The sequence below is a fragment of the Thamnophis elegans genome, chromosome 11 (genome assembly GCF_009769535.1).
Source record: "Thamnophis elegans isolate rThaEle1 chromosome 11, rThaEle1.pri, whole genome shotgun sequence".
In the NCBI taxonomy this organism is placed as follows: domain Eukaryota; kingdom Metazoa; phylum Chordata; class Lepidosauria; order Squamata; family Colubridae; genus Thamnophis; species Thamnophis elegans.
The window spans coordinates 20,489,594-20,505,819 of NC_045551.1; the positions used below are offsets into that span (position 1 = coordinate 20,489,594).

The following is a 16,226-nucleotide window of genomic DNA, read 5'->3' on the forward strand; positions in this document are numbered from 1 at the left end:
TATCGTATTTTTGGAGTATAAGACGCACCAAGGTTTTGAAGAGGCAAATTAAAAAAAAAAAGTAGGTAGGTAGATAGAGGGATAGACAGAGAGAAAGAGAGAGAAATACAGTAGGTAGGTAGGGGGAGAGAGAGAAGGTAGGTTGGTAGGTAGAGGGATAGAGAGAGAGAAATATGTATATATAGAGAGAAATACAGTAGGTAGGAGTTTCTGTTGGCAATGTAATTCTCATCAATCAGTTAAAGAGCTTTCCAAAAGGGGGAAAAAAAGTTTTTGCACTCTGCAAACCTCCCAAAAACGGCCTGTTTTTCCCAAAAAAGGCATGAATACCTACGAGAGGCTTGCAGAGTGCTCCTGGAAGGGGGGGGGAATGAGCAAAAACCGGCCTGTTTTTCACGAAAACGGGCCCGTTTTTTGTCAAACAAATTGTATGCATAGCCTTATGGAGGCTTATATAGTGCTGCTGAGGGCTGGGAGGGGGGCAAAAAACAGCCCATTTTTTGCTCATTTCTGCCCTCCCCAGCCCCCAGGAGCTCTCTGAAAGCCTCCATAAGGGTATGCACAGCCATTTTGGTGAAGGGGGCAGGGCTTTGGGAGGCAAAAAATGCTGTATTCAGTGTATAAGATGCACCCAGATTTTCAGCCTCTTTTTTGAGGAAAAAAGGTGCATCTTATACTCCGAAAAATGCGGTATATATGAGATTCTATTTTTTTTAAAAAAATAAAAGTCAGATCTCATAGACACTTGATTGTATAAACTATGATAACATTCTAAATATATTCTTACTTGTTTCATGCATGACTTTTAAACATTCCTAAGCACAGTAATATTCTCTGAAAAAATACCATTAATATTGTGATTGGCCTATGGGTGTCCCCGAATATTAGAATTTTGATTTAGAAGCTGGATGAATTATTTATGTCTGGTTTCAGGTGAATTAAAAACCACCTAATGTATTGTGTTCGGATCAGGATTCATACTGAGCTGAATTACAGCCTTAAGTATGTTGTTAAATGCTTGGCTCTCAGATAAACTACAGTTATGTGAACTTTAAATATATTAGGATATCTATTAGAATTGGAGGAAACACGATTAATACATCTTAATTCCACATACCAGTACTCTATACAAAAAACAGAAAAGACATTCTGTCAAATATTTGGGATCTTTACCTTTTGGCCAATGAAATACTATCTTTGAGCTTGATTGAATGCTGTCATGAACTGGTGGCTTTAATTATAACTGTAATTTGCCTTTAAATTATGGAGAGGAATTTTCATTACAATCATCAAATAACCTTATTTTATATGTAGTTTATTTTACCTAGATTTTCTATTAAAAAAGGAATTTGAAAGTGCATATGCTTTTCTCAGAAACAATCTCATTAAAATGTAATCACAGTTTGACAACTACTGTTATTTATTTATTTAAAAGATTTATATGGGCATCCACTTTACCTAACTCTGGGAAACTCACAACACCAAAACTAATAACCATAAAACAATAAAACAGTAAAATGATTGAATAAAAACCTAGTGCCTTAATCATCTCCTTAGGATACCCACAGCAACCTACAATTACCCCCATTCCATTCTTTCCATCCTATCCTGTCCCCTCCCCTCCCACCCCATCCCATCATCTCAATAAAAAGTCAGTTCTTGATGTCCTTCTGGAAAGCTACAAGAGTTGGGACTTGCCGAATCGCTGGAGGGGAGGGTGCTCTATAAGGTAGGGAAAGCCACAGAAAAGGCATATTTCCAAGGTCTCATGAGATGACAGGATTTCAAGAATAGGGTCTGATCTAATGGGACAGGCAGTCACTTATACAACCAATGCCATATGGCGCTATAAAGGTGATTACCAGCACCTTGAATTGCATCTAGAAGGCAACTGGAAGCCAGTAAAGCTCAGACAATGGAAAGGTAACATGGGTGAACTATGAATATCCAATTCTATATATGCTGCTACATCCTGGATCAATTGTAACTTGAGAGTGATCTTAAAGAGCAGACACATGTAAAGTACATTGCAGTAATCCAAACAGGAAGCGACTAAGGCATGAATGACTGTATAGAAGACCTCTCAATACAGGAAAAGGTACAATTGGTGTACGACATTGATCAGTACAAAGCCCACCCCCCCACACCCTCCAGTCACAGTTCTTATCTGCAGGAGCCATGAGTCCAGGAAGATCACCAAATTGGGTACCAGCTCAATTGTGAAGAATGCAAGCCTGCCCAGTCAAAGATGACATGTCATCAGATCTGAAGGCCCAAAACCCAAAGCGACTCCATCTTGCCAGGATTGAGTTGTTCACCCCCATCACGACAGTTGCAACCTCCAGGCACTTGGACAACACTGCAACAGCACCATCTCTTGGCCAGGAGTAGAAATGTATGGTTGGGTATCATCAGCGAAGTGATAATACCATAACTCTTGCTGTTGGATAACCTACCCAGTGGTTTTGTATACATGTTAAAGAGGATAGGGGAGAAACCAGAACCTTGAGGCACCCTCCACACAAACACTTCAGGGGCTTAGAGCTTGATCTCTTCTTGCCCAGCAACACTGACTGGAACTAACCACAGAGAAAAAAGGAGAATCACCACAAAAAGGTACCAGTGCAGAAGGATGTCATGGTCTAGTATCAAATCTGTTGAGAGATCCAGGAAAGCAGGTCAACTGCACCACCCCAATTCCAATCTCTCCAAAGGTAATCAGCAAGCATAACAATGCTGACACAGTGTTGTATCTAATCTTAACCCAGACTGAAAAAGAGCCCAGATCCTTTCGTTCAGTGCTCTCTGAAGATGAATCCCAATCACCCTTTCAACAACTTTTTACAGAAGTAGTGAAGGCTTAACATTGCTGGATCTAAGCATGGCCTCTTGAGAAGAGGGTACATCACTGCCTCCTTCAGTGCAGATAGAAACGCCCCTCCTATAAAAGGGCATTAGCTACTTTGGAGCCAGCCACATGCTACCTTCTTGGCTACCTTAACTAATCAGGAGAGGCATGGGTCCAGATGCCTAAGCTTACAACTACGAGGACCCTGTCCACTTCCTCAGAATCAACCAGCTCAAACTCTTCCCAGATAACAGGACTCAGACATGTCTCTCATTATGATGTATTGTGTACATTGTATAACTATAATTTACAGCTATACTTTCCTATTTGTATTTTTTACACCAATGTTTCCTATAGAATAATAGAATGGACAAAACTTTTCTCCTTCAATGGAAGGGATGCAAAAGCTTGTTCACTTTGAGGATTACAACTGATGTTTGAGTAGGATTGAAGCTATTAGTCATGCCACTTATTTTATAATCATTGAAAACTATAATTGAATGGTATCATGTAGAGAGTTTGGGGATTTACCAAAGATTTTCACAGATTTATATTGTACTGTATTTATGCTTTGCTATTTAATATACAAATAATGGGCTTGGCAAAATTGTAGCTTGGCAAAAAAGTTGGGGAATAAAGAAATAAAGAAAAAGTAAATATGCCCAGAATTATTTGTCTCTTTCCCCATTCTTGCAAGTTGACATATGCTTGACATCATCATGTTCATGAAAAAGAGGCAATGTGGTTAAGTATGGAATGGATGTTTTAATCCTTGCCTATTTTGTCATTGACCAATGACAAAATCTTGTATATTAAATATATAAAATAGGCAATATTCAAAGCATCCTTATTTAACTACCTTTCCCCCCTTATACAGACTAAGGTAAAAACATTAATTTCAGTTCATTAATTTATTGTGTGCTTCTGATTTAATTCTCATTTATGGAAAAAAATGCCCCCTTTTTGTATAAGTGATATATTTATTTCTCATCTCAAGGTATCTATGATTTATCACTTGTATAGTATGATTAATGATTGTAACTATGAGCTATGATAGTGCTATGAGATATGACCTATCATATCACTGAGATCTTATGCATTGGAGACAAATTTCTTGTGTGTCCAATCACATGGCCAATAAAGAATTATGATTTCCAATTTTCTAATTTCATAATTAAATTAGTCATTGGGAATCTTTGCAGTAAATACTATAGAAAAATACTACATGGCAGAAGGATTTGCATCACAATTAAAAGTCCACATGCATTTTCTATGGAAATATTAATAAGACAGGTACTATTAACTAAGGTGGCCCTTTACCCATCCATCTTGTATTCCAAATCTGTCTCTAGAGAAGCTTTCCTGAACCTGTTGTGATTGCTACACTGGCAAATATTTCTAAATTTGCTACCATAGAAATTTGAAATCTTTGTAAAGTGGAGCTTTAAGTGTATGTACATTTGAATTATTGCATACATTTATAACTCCTTAATCCCTTTTGATTATATAGCAAAAGAACAAATATCAGACAGTAGAAGTGCAAAGCGGTATTCTCAGGATTCATCCCCCTATCCTGTCCCCATGTCTCCTAAGCTTCTAAGAACTGAAGCTCACCCATCTGAAGGTAACTGAATTTTAATTATCTTACTTACAGTAAGGATAAACAACCTTTTTCATTCTAGGGCCTGGGTGTTCTGCATCTTTCTTAAGTAGGGAATGTTTATATTAAAGCAAACTTCAATAAAATCTTTATAGTAGATATCACTTTACTAATAATCTGGTTGTGTTAAATTCTGTATAGCAGAAACCCTGCCAAAGGAAGAAACATCTAAAGAGCACAGCTTTGCTGAGAATTCAATGGATTCTGCGCTTAATTCAGTCACCCTGTCAAGTTCTAACAATCAGAATTCCAGTGAATATTGTACCTCAGGGAACACAGCCTATTTTAGACATTCTCTTCCTTCAGTATCTGCTGCCTCAAACACAGCACCAAATCTACAGAAATTATCAAGTGCTACTGGGAACAAAAGTTATTGTGAAGTTGCCAGAAAGAGATTGCAACAGAGGATCGAAGGTATTCTCGAGCTTTTATAAAAGTTCATGCTTTGTTTGTATGCACATCGATATGTATATTCATAAAACTGGCTCTAAAAGCACTTTCTTATTCTAAGTTTATAAAAGGAGCTAGAAAATTTAGCAGACATACTCAAACTAGAATCTTCACTTTGCTCTACTGACATCCTTATTTGGCAAATGCTGTGGGTAATTAGCATTTATGGATGGATGGATGGATGGAAGGAAGGAAGGAAGGAAGGAAGGAAGGAAGGAAGGAAGGAGGAAGGAAATCACACAGATTATACTTTGTTTTATATCTGTTTTCTGCTTCTGGATTTCTCTTTGGGGTAATCCCTATGTCTTAATTAAATCACAACATAAATCAAACCATAATCTATTATTTTTGCCAAAATGAACAATTTTGCTTTGTTTTATAAATGCTATAATACATATTGTTCCTTGAAGGAAAATCCAATACAGAGGAGTTTTAAAAATAAACATGTATGATTAATTACTAACAGAAACAAGTTACCATCATGGCCTTTCTAACTAAGTATTCTCCAGATGTGCTAAAATAATTTACAGAATGTTCAACTGATATTCTTGGAAATCGTCATAAATAGGAATTTGGGGAGCCAGTATTTGGGAGCCACCAGATTGGAAAAGATGCCTTTCCATATTTATTTGTGTGTGTGGTTGTAAAATGTATAGGTCACCACTGCATTAACAGTAGCAAAATATTTTCAGATTAACCCCATAAAATGGGGAAATAATGGGGGGTTGGGGTGTTCTATTCACCAATGACTATAAAAGCTATTTGAATATGTGCAGGTATCCTCAAAATGCCTTGGTTATTTCTCCAGCTTCTTCAGTTTCATCCTTTTGTGTGTTTAAGCTGCAAGTTCTAAAACAGGACCTGAACTCAGTGCACTAAAACAGGAATCTTCACATCTCTTCAGCAAAGAACCTTCAACATGGTCAGTTGATGAAGTAATGCGATTTGTAAAAGAAGCAGATCCCCAGGCATTAGCACCCCATGCCGAACTCTTCAGGAGACATGTAAGTAAAATACAATTTATTTTTAATAGTGCCTAGAATCACATGAAATTAAAAATTTAAAAAAAAATCCAGTGTATGTCTGAAATCTAATAGGCTTTTTTCCTCCAAGAGTATTAAAAGCAGAAAACCACAACTGTAATTTGCACTAGAAAAGAGTTTTGTGTCAATGTAAGTTCTACTTGATACAGAATTATCCTTAAACATAAACTTAGTCCTGATGTCCCATGAATTCTTGCCGTGTTTGGGGGAAACTATTATTAATTACACAAAAATATACACAGAAAAAAATTTAGAACAGGAAAACATAATTTGATATGTGTGAAATGTTCTTCCTACTCTATTGAAGAATTTGGTAGAATTAAAATGGATTCCAGTTAGTTTACTTATTTGTTAGTTTCTGTTTTCTAAACTGATATCATGTGTGAGTAAGGTCATTGGGATAATGTTTTGGGGGTAAATAATTTATTAGAACTTGATCAGAGGCAGGATTGAAGAAAAGAAAACCAGATTGTCAAATTCCCCCATCAGAATCAGAAATCAGGTGTTCTTCATATTAGAAAGGTCAAAGAGGGATATGATGGATGTGGATTGGGAAGACCTGAGGGTCTGTAGATGTTTCATGCCACTAATATCTTGATTTTGAAAAAAGTGTTGAATGTTTATCTATCACCAACAAGGAGATGGATTCAGTGCTGTTCTGACAGCTAGTAAAATAAATTGTTTAAACAAAAATGAGAACTGAAAGAGCACAGATTCAAGCTTCTGCTGTCTCAAAGCAGGCAAATTTGCTTTTCATCTGGTATGTAACCTTTGCTGTTCCTACTTAAAAGTGTTGCAGCATTTATTTATTTAACTTGTATATCACCTGATTCCCAATGGACCTGGGCAACTGAACAACTCAAATAAAGAAATTTTAATTATATAGTTAAAAGATAAAAGGTGGCAACCTGAGAAACCAAATGGAATGACATGAGGGGTCTCACTCTCTCTCCCCAAAGCTTGGGTAAACTTTTTCTTTAGGTTACAAGATCTGGACAAAGTGCTAAAGCTCCATATTCTGCGTTAAGGAAATGGACGGTGTAACCATACCAGATCCAAAGCTGCTTTGCCTAGTTTGAGTCATAATACTGCAGCTCTCTTTATGTATAACTGAATCTGTAAATAAATTAGAAATTGAAATATACATATTATATAATTATTATTTGTAATTTTTATAATATAGAGTCTGAAGATTTGTCAGTGAAAATTTCCAAGATGTTCAGATTTGAATTTCTGTTTTTCTCTTGGAAAGGTGATAATGTAGGAGAGAGAGTTGTGTTGTGTCAGTCTACAGTAATATTCTTGTTCTGAAACTAGTCATTAATTATTGTCATCTTGTTTCCTCACAGGAAATTGATGGGAAGGCTCTTCTGTTACTGAGGAGTGATATGATAATGAAGTATATGGGTCTGAAACTGGGCCCAGCATTAAAACTATGCTATCATATAGAAAGACTTAAGCAAGGAAAGTTCTAGGCAGCGAATGCACAGTGATAGTGTTGCATTTTAAATAGACAACCAGTCAGGTTCCAAAAGAAAACAATAGGGCTGAAACTTTGCCTGATCGAATGGATCAAAAAAATCTCACTCAGCTCACAAAGAAATTTCCATCATATTGTTTCTACTAGTCTAATCAGAAAGAAATATCGTAAATCAACATTGTTTTACAGATACTTCTTAAATATGGGAGTTAATGTTAAAAAATTTGCATTGTATTTAATAACTTTTTAAAATATGCAGGGAGGAAGTAGTGCTAAGAGTATTTATGTGAGAAGCTGCAAAATACATATTCACCTCTTCAGCTTCAGCTGATGTATTTTCATTCAGAACCAAAACAGCTGAATTCCAAAGGATTTTTATGTTTTTTGGTTTTTTTTTAATCAAATGTGGAGGGGGCTTTTTGTTGAAAAAATGGCTGAATTTCTATGCTGGAGTAAGGGAAGTATTATTTTTAATTGATTATTTCTTTAATTAATATCACATACATATCATGTGAAGTAAATTTCCCTTAAAAATAGCCATATACTTGTATTATAAGTTTATATTGTGTGCAAAAAACAAATAGCCTCTTTATTTTTAAGAATTTACATTATGAAAATGCATTTTTACAACATGTTGACAATTTAAGCAGAAAATTTCTTTTTTAAGAAGGAACTTCTTAAGGCTGATTTGAGCAGACAACTCCCAAGTGAGCAAATAACTTTCAGTTTGCTTACAACGATATAACAAACATTGTATTGAAACATTCCATCTAGCATAAACATATGTTCATGCACTTGTATATTTATGTGTGTGGGTTCATGCGTGTGTGTGTGTGCGTGTGTATAAATATATATTTTGTACATAGTGTTCAAGTTTTTTTAAAGTCTGTTTTAAAGGTATTTTTGCACTGTGGCAGATGATAAACTTCAGTTAGTGGTTCATTTTAAATCATAAACAAAATATGCATTATACATTTTATCCCTAGTTTATGGGTGTTGATATATCATCAAGTTGTGTCCTAAGACCAATCACATTTGTTCCAGTAGAACATAGGGTTGAGATTCCCTGGTGGGGACCTGATGAAGTATGGATGATAATTGCCTAAACAGATTTCCTTTTGCATTCTAAAATATGATTTTATGCTACCAGGAAGGAACACAATGAAACCCACCATCTTGTGTAGGATCCAGAAGGATTTCAGCATGTCTAGAGTTTCTAATTAAAGGCAAAACGTTACCTTTTGTCACCTTTCATTGCATGTGAATGGTGTTTGCTGGATGTATGTGTCCTCATTCTTTTCTTTAATGCCTGTCTGGTTTGTTTCTTATTTCATGGAGGGAGATGGAGAGAAGGGGAAGGGAGAAGAAGACATAATTGATGGACAGATTCATACAGGGCAACTTGGGGCACTATGCAATATTCCTGAATTCTCATGTTGCGCTGAGCCATTTGATTCTGGGAAAATATCTGGAAAAGAATGGGATGATGGGGGAGAGGTGATGTTGAATGTCTTTTTTTACTTTGCCTCTCTAACGTCTTTCAGATATAAAAAAAGTCAATGACTTCTTTTAACAAAGAAATTAAATTACAATGGATGTATAATTCATCCAGATCTTGGTGTTGTATCTGTAATTTACAAAAAGTGCTGATAATAAAATACTTTGCCATCACTGCCAATATAATATCAGGGACAATTTATGTACTTTTGTTGAATAGAGGATCAGGCGTTTTTGTCCAAGTGTTGCTGGAAAAGATATAGTCCTGAAAGGAATGTAGTTTTTATATTTCTTACTGCCTTTTTATATAGAAAAAACTTCTAGTTAAAATACACATTTGTTGTTTAAAAATACTTTGTTTATTGTGTATTAGTGTATTTATTAATAATACACTAATTATTCAGGTTTAGCTAAAATGGCAAAATTGCAAATCGTTTTTGAAGCAATATATTCCTTTAAATGACTGAAGCTGAATTTAAATGAAATCACTTTGGTGATGTCCTATTTTCTGATGAACTTCTGGCATTCATATTATATCAGCAAACTTTGCTTGTCATAAGAGAGTATAACAGCTCCAATATGTAACTTTCTTTAACCGTTTCAGTTATATATGCTCAGGTATTTAAAAATAAGCTGCAATGGCTGTGATATTTTTTTTTATCTTTTGATGCCTATTTCTTTCAGATGAAGTTACATAAATACACCTATTTATCTTATTGTGAAACATGATATAGCAGTAATAGCAATAGCAGTAGACTTATATACCGCTTCATAGGCCTTTCAGGCCTCTCTAAGCGGTTTACAGAGAGTCAGCATATTGCCCCCAACAATCTGGGTCCTCATTTTACCCACCTCGGAAGGATGGAAGGCTGAGTCAACCCTGAGCCAGTGAGATTTGAACCGCTGACCTGCTGATCTAGCAGTAGCCTGCAGTGCTGCATTTAACCACTGCGCCACCTTGCTTGTATTTGGCATATAATTGTGTTTTGTGATTTTTAAGGGTAAGATATATTATGCTAATGAACGTTCCACTGGTACCATGGGATTTTATTTTCGTTCTTCATCTTGCATCTATATGCTTCATAAATTTGTTCTAGAACAGGGGTGTCAAACTCATGTCATCACGGCATCGTCACATGACATATTGTGACTTTCCCCCCCTTTGCTAAACCGGGCATAGGCATGGCCAGCACATGAAGCATCCGGCCCATGGGCCGCAAGTTTGACAGCCCTGTTCTAGAGAGTTGATACTAAATAAGATATTTAGTATAAGTTATTTCAGACACTGTTAAAAGGTATTTTAAAATTGTATTAAAATACTAATCATGCAAGAATCTAGTTGTTTTCTGTACTGGATTGCAGACAAAATGTCACAAATGTCATTCAAGGAATTTAAATGTTAAAAGTGGATATAAAACAAACACAATGTTTTATCCCATGAGGTTTCTCTTATTTATTTTACTAATATGTCTTTGAATAGTACAAAAAATGTATACTACATGTATACAAACCTTTATATGAAACAAAAATGCCATTGAAATTTTAACTTTGCATATGACATGATATAAATTAAGTTAGGTATATTTTTCATTATTTTCAACTGGATGTTTTTATCTAAAGAGAAAATAAAAGTTGCTTGATGTTTATTTGTCAATTATTTTTATTATGTAATGTCTTAAATCTGTAACTGACTAACCTCAATACCATGTTTGGTAGTTGCTAATACGCCAATTAAAATAAACTTTGATTAATATAATATACATGGTTTGAAAGGATCTAATATTTACAGAAATAATCTGAGTAAAATTCTAAACACTGATGTTAATATACTGTAGATTATCACTTTTCTTCAAAAATAGAATCCTCTAGGCTGGATGTGGATTCTTGAAATAGAAAGATTTTACTGATGGTGGTAATGGTTATCAAATTAAATAACTCAAGTGCTTAAAAAAATTCTGAATGCTCTTTTTGCGGAATCCACAGAATTTAGAAGAATCCACAGAAGAGGCAAGAAAAACACCTAGAGGACAGTCTATTTGTCAATTGCTTATTCCAGAATTAAAAATAAAGATCTTCTAAAGACCCCACACAAGTTTAGTATGGTGATATACTTTTCATGAAGTATCTGAATTTTTAACATGCGTATAGGGTTCAGATGATGCAGTGTGATGGTGAAGGTATTGATTGGGACCAGGGAGGTTTAGTCACTGTTTAATCAGGATTATTGTGACAAACATTAGAGGAGAGAATGCTGTTCATACTGCTTAGAGACCTGAAAGGAAGGCAAAATATAAATTAAATAAATCGGAAGATTCTAACTGTCATTTTAGCACACATGAAATGACAGATAGAGAAGGTAGGTCAAGTGCAAATTATTTGCATACAGAAAGTCCTAAGTTCAGACATAATGCTTTCAGGAGTTTCTTCCAAGCACTATAAATAGCACTAAACCTGTAAGTCAACAGATTGTCGTCTGCCCACAGAATGCTTGTCCCAAAACAAAGGCATTTGATCCCCCAGAATTTGCTATATTTTGCATGCCCTACAGTACAGAATGGAATGCCAAACAGCTATCTTAATAAATCAGCGCACAAAACAATGCAATGTTTTTGCTGAAGCAGTCTTAATGATCTTTACTACTCTTAAGCCTAAAACTAAATTGCCTTCTGAGAATAAGAACAATTACAGCAATCGGAAATGATGTTAAAACAGTAAGACTTAGGCCTCTTGCAAATGTGGATAGTGCTTTTCAGTGGATGGCAGTAGTTTTTCTAAATTCCCCTGTTGTGCTGATGAACCATGTAATTAGCAAATATGTAATCAGTTGGTAAAAAAATAATATCTAAATAGTATATGCTGCCTCATTGTAGGAACATACTGCATTAGATGTAATGAAGACAATAGTTCAGCTAGCAGAATTCTTTTGCAAATGAAGGCGAATATACGTGTCCCAGGATAATTTTGTAGGATGCAAAACCTCTGGTCCCATTGATCAACTCAGATTGGATTCTGCAGAATTCTTTAGCCACAAACCAATGAAAAGATAAAAGAAAAACAGCTTATTGGACTATTGGTATAATACTAGGGGCAATAAGTGCGTACAGTGATGGGGATTTGGGAAAATGATTTGAACAATTAGAATGTTCAAGGATTTTGGATTGCTAGGCACAGAATGAAGATGTTCTTTAGGTGTCTCATTAGATGTCAATATAGATAAACTGCTGTATGTTCCAAATGTTAGAAACAATGAGTGTTATAATTCAAACCATTACTAATTTTTCAGATTATAACATCATAAAAAAATGCTCAATTGGTTTTTGAAAGGTTCTTTATAAGAGAGATTCTATTGCCCAGATGTAAAATGTCCATATAGTTCTGTGCAATTTTTATCTTCCTCAGTTATGTTTACATCTTAGATTTATCATAGGAATTCTAGTTACTGAGCCATTTATCCCATACCAAATTATGAACAGGTGGTACATAGGGAAAAAAATCCTATGTGTACTGTGACATTATTTCAAATAAAATAAATCACACAGTAGCTTTTATAGTATGGAAAAGCAAATACATCAGTGGTGAAATTCAATTTTTTTTACTACCGGTTCTGTGGACGTGGCTTGGTGGGCATGGTGTGGCTTGGTGGGCGTGGCAAGGGAAGGATAATGCAAAAATCTCAATTCCTGCCCCATTCTAGAGGAATGATACTGCAAAATCTCCATTTCAATCCCACTCAGGGACCAGCCAGAGGTGGCATTTGCTGGTTCTCTGAACTACTCAAAATTTCTGCTATCAATTCTCCGAACTACTCAAAATTTCCACTACCGGCTCTTCAGAACATATCAACCTGCTGGATTTCATCCCTGAAATAGATGTCTGCAACATCTGTAGCTCAATCTCACAGCAGTATTAGGGAAATTACAGTATCAGTTTTTGCTAAAAACATGCACATGTACATATAGCAAATATGTATGTGCAAGTTGGTCCTAAGCAAATTTAAGTCCCTATTACTTGATTCGTCCATTTCCTGCCCAATAAATAAGTACATTCTGTATTTCATATTGAGAAGGAATCTAAGACTTCTCAGTTCAATGAGTGCAATAAAAAAGTAATAGCTGCTTTTAATGTGAAACAAGATTGGAGTGGCACCATCCCAACAAAAAAATGTAAATTGATAAATCCTGATTATATTTTATGACATGAGTATCTTAATGAATGCAGTCGTCTAGGAGCACTCTGTAATTTGATGTGATTTATAGTTTCATTATTTTGGCAGTTGAATAGTTTAGCCTGCACTTACTGTGACAGATAAAAGAAACAACATAACTTTTATTATCATTTATGATAAAAGTTTCTTGCACATGGTTTTGCTTCTTCAACACATTAAAAGGAGCTAAAATTAATTTTATTTGACTGCAAGATTTTGGTTAGTGCATACAAAATAATAAAATCAAAACCCAAGAAGCCAAAGTTAAAATAAATATTTCACAGAAGGAAGCATTGCGCTATTTAAAAAAAAGATTTCCACCAGAATTTCAAACAATAGTTCATCAATGTTATTTCACCAATGTTTCAAATCTTACATCATCTTCAAATTAAGATAAGGAAAATGTACAGAACTGCATGTTACCTGCATAGTACTGAAAATTTACTTAACCTCTTGGATAAAATTTCCAATTATGTCATGTTGCTCTTTAAATGCACAATGAACTCAATCTTCCAGTGTCAGAAGTTAATATACCATGAGTTATGTTCATAATCTCCCAAGTTCCTATCCCACCAAGAAGACCTAAAAAGATAGCATAATCAATAGTACTATAAATCATACAGACGTCCAACAGAAATATAGTATAAGACCCTATCTTTTTTCTATGTGGATTTAGATAGAAAATCAATTGTGGCTTCTATTTTCATGTTCAAACCAAGGCAAAAGCCAACCATAGTGAGCCAGCCATAGTTTATCCACTGATTAGTTTTATTTACAATCACATGCACTAATACTTTACAAAGTAGATTTTTTAAAAATATTATTGATTTTCTAATTATAGTTTAAGGAAGACTTCAAGTCAAAGTGAATGATACCCCTTTTTAAGACTCCTATAATAAAGATTTGGCTCTTACCATTTATTTTCCAGTTAACTTGCTTAAATCAAGGGAAAAATGTGCTAATATTTTTATTGATCTGGGACCAAAGTGATACCCTCAAAGCCATAATCATAGAATGAACAATTGGAGAAAGTTCGTCAATAAGTTTCCTGAATGTAGAGCCGTTGAAAGGGGGATTTGTAAGCAAGAGGGGTTTGTATCTCAAAGCTTTGTTAGGCTGTTGCAAGTCTAACATTATTCATAATGCTTCATAGATGCAAGATTTAAATAGATACAATATTTCTTCCAACTTTCCTGTTACTCCAGATATTAAAGAATTATTCTAAAAAGCTCCATTGATTAACTCCTTCCAAATACAAAAAATAAAAATAAAAAAAATACAAGAAGTAATTTTTGTCTTCCCATTCTAGAATAGTTTCAAAAATGGATCAGAATCTTCATAAGTAGGATCAATCAGAGGTCATTAACCACTGACTCAGTCGTTTACCCACCCATTTCATTACCAACATTCAAGGTGCTACTTTCAATCTAATTACTAAATTACTAGGAGTTCATAAGTATTTGTAAGCCTTATGATTCCATACTTGTATGAGTTAGAGATAAGTGGTTAAACCCAGTGTCTGAGTTAGAGATAAGTGGTTAAACCCAGTGTCAGAGTTACATTTCAAGTATTACATATTTTGTTATCTTCCAAAAATATCAAAACTATTATCAAAATAGTGGCTCGGGATGCAGTGTACAGTAGAATAAAGCAGGGATCCCCAACCCCCAAGTCTGTGGACCGATACCAGTCCATGGCATGCCAAAAACCAGGCTGCGCAAACAAACGAAGACCTATTCATGGGATGCAGGCAGCACACAAAACTACGCACCCGCCGATCCATGGAAAAAACTCCACGGAACTGGTCTCTGGAGCCCAAAAGGTTGGGGGCCACTGGAATAAAGCATAGCATTTTTCATTGTAGTGACATTTGCACAAAAGACAGCATTATTGAACAATGACTCTAAATTTAATTTTAAATAATAGGAATCCAATACAAGGAATGTTAAAATTTTTCAGCAAGGCACAAATATAGCAAAGCAAGAAGAGATACCAAAATAGTCTGCAGTCTAGCGTCTTTAAGTCCTAGCTGGGCTCCACAGGCATTCAGACAGACAGCCAATGCTTGCAAAGATCCAACCTCCTCCATTCTGTTGCACTAGTTTTTACCGTACTTTTGGAGACGATTTTCCTTCTTTTCCAGTTCAAAGGAAAAAGTTGAGGTAATATTTTATTTTTGTTTCTGTTCCTCTACTCTTCAGACTGGAGTCAAGGTAAGATTTTTAAAAGGGATAGCGATTGGAAAGCAGAGGTGTGGAGTTTAGTTTTAGCACCTAATTGGGGTGGCAGAAAGAATCAAAAGTCTGTCCCACCTTTTTTTTGTTTCCTTTACTGAAGAAATGTGGCTTTCTGGGTTGGGAGGGAGGGAGGGAGGGGATTAAACAAGGAAAAGGTTTTGGGAAGCTCTTCCTGAAGCTACCACCTTTTATGCTAGGACCAGCTTTTCAAAGCCTAGCCAGAGGCAGGAGAGCTTTGCAGCTTCTGATGGCCAGCTGATCAGCACAGGAAAGTGTAAAAGCAACCACAATTTCCTCAAGGATTTGTTGGGGCCCTGAAAATGGTGGCTGCTTTCAGAGGGCATAGGGAGGATGGACATCATGTATGTGTGTGCTGCCGCATCCCTGTGGTCTGTCATAAAGGTGAATGATTGTGGGGCCACTGTAGCTGTCATAACTTTGAAACAGTTGTATGTAATTTTGTAGTGTCAGTCATAATTTTGAACCATCATTAAGTGCCCCATCATTTCTCCAGGTCTACCTCTACATATTTTAAGCATTTCTTCTAGACTGACCCATTTTTGCTGTAGAAATCATTACTATAAAATTAATATAGTCCTTGACTTACAACAGTTCATTTAGTGACCATTCAAAGTTACAATGGCACTGAAAAAAGTGACTTATGACCATTTTTCACATTTATGACTGTTACCGCACACCCATGGTCACATGATTTACATTTGGATCTTTGACAACTGGTTCATATTTATGGTGGCTGCAGTGTCCTAAGGTCATATGGTTATCTTTTGCAACCATCTGATAAGCAAA

General features: G+C 35.5%; 1 protein-coding gene across 2 annotated transcripts in view; it reads left to right on the forward strand.

Annotated features, from left to right (window-relative positions):
* Window positions 1-9,384, forward strand: part of SCML2 (Scm polycomb group protein like 2) — a 61,970-nt gene extending 52,586 nt beyond the window's left edge. The window contains exons 11-14 of one of the 2 annotated variants that reach the window (XM_032226827.1): window positions 4,359-4,472; window positions 4,650-4,922; window positions 5,799-5,962; window positions 7,351-9,384. In XM_032226827.1, coding sequence (XP_032082718.1) covers window positions 4,359-4,472; window positions 4,650-4,922; window positions 5,799-5,962; window positions 7,351-7,476 — 677 coding nt within the window. In that variant the 3' untranslated portion in view covers window positions 7,477-9,384. The remainder of the gene's footprint in view (window positions 1-4,358; window positions 4,473-4,649; window positions 4,923-5,798; window positions 5,963-7,350) is intronic. The other variant, XM_032226828.1, reaches the window with a different exon arrangement.
* The last annotated feature ends 6,842 nt before the right edge of the window (window positions 9,385-16,226 follow it).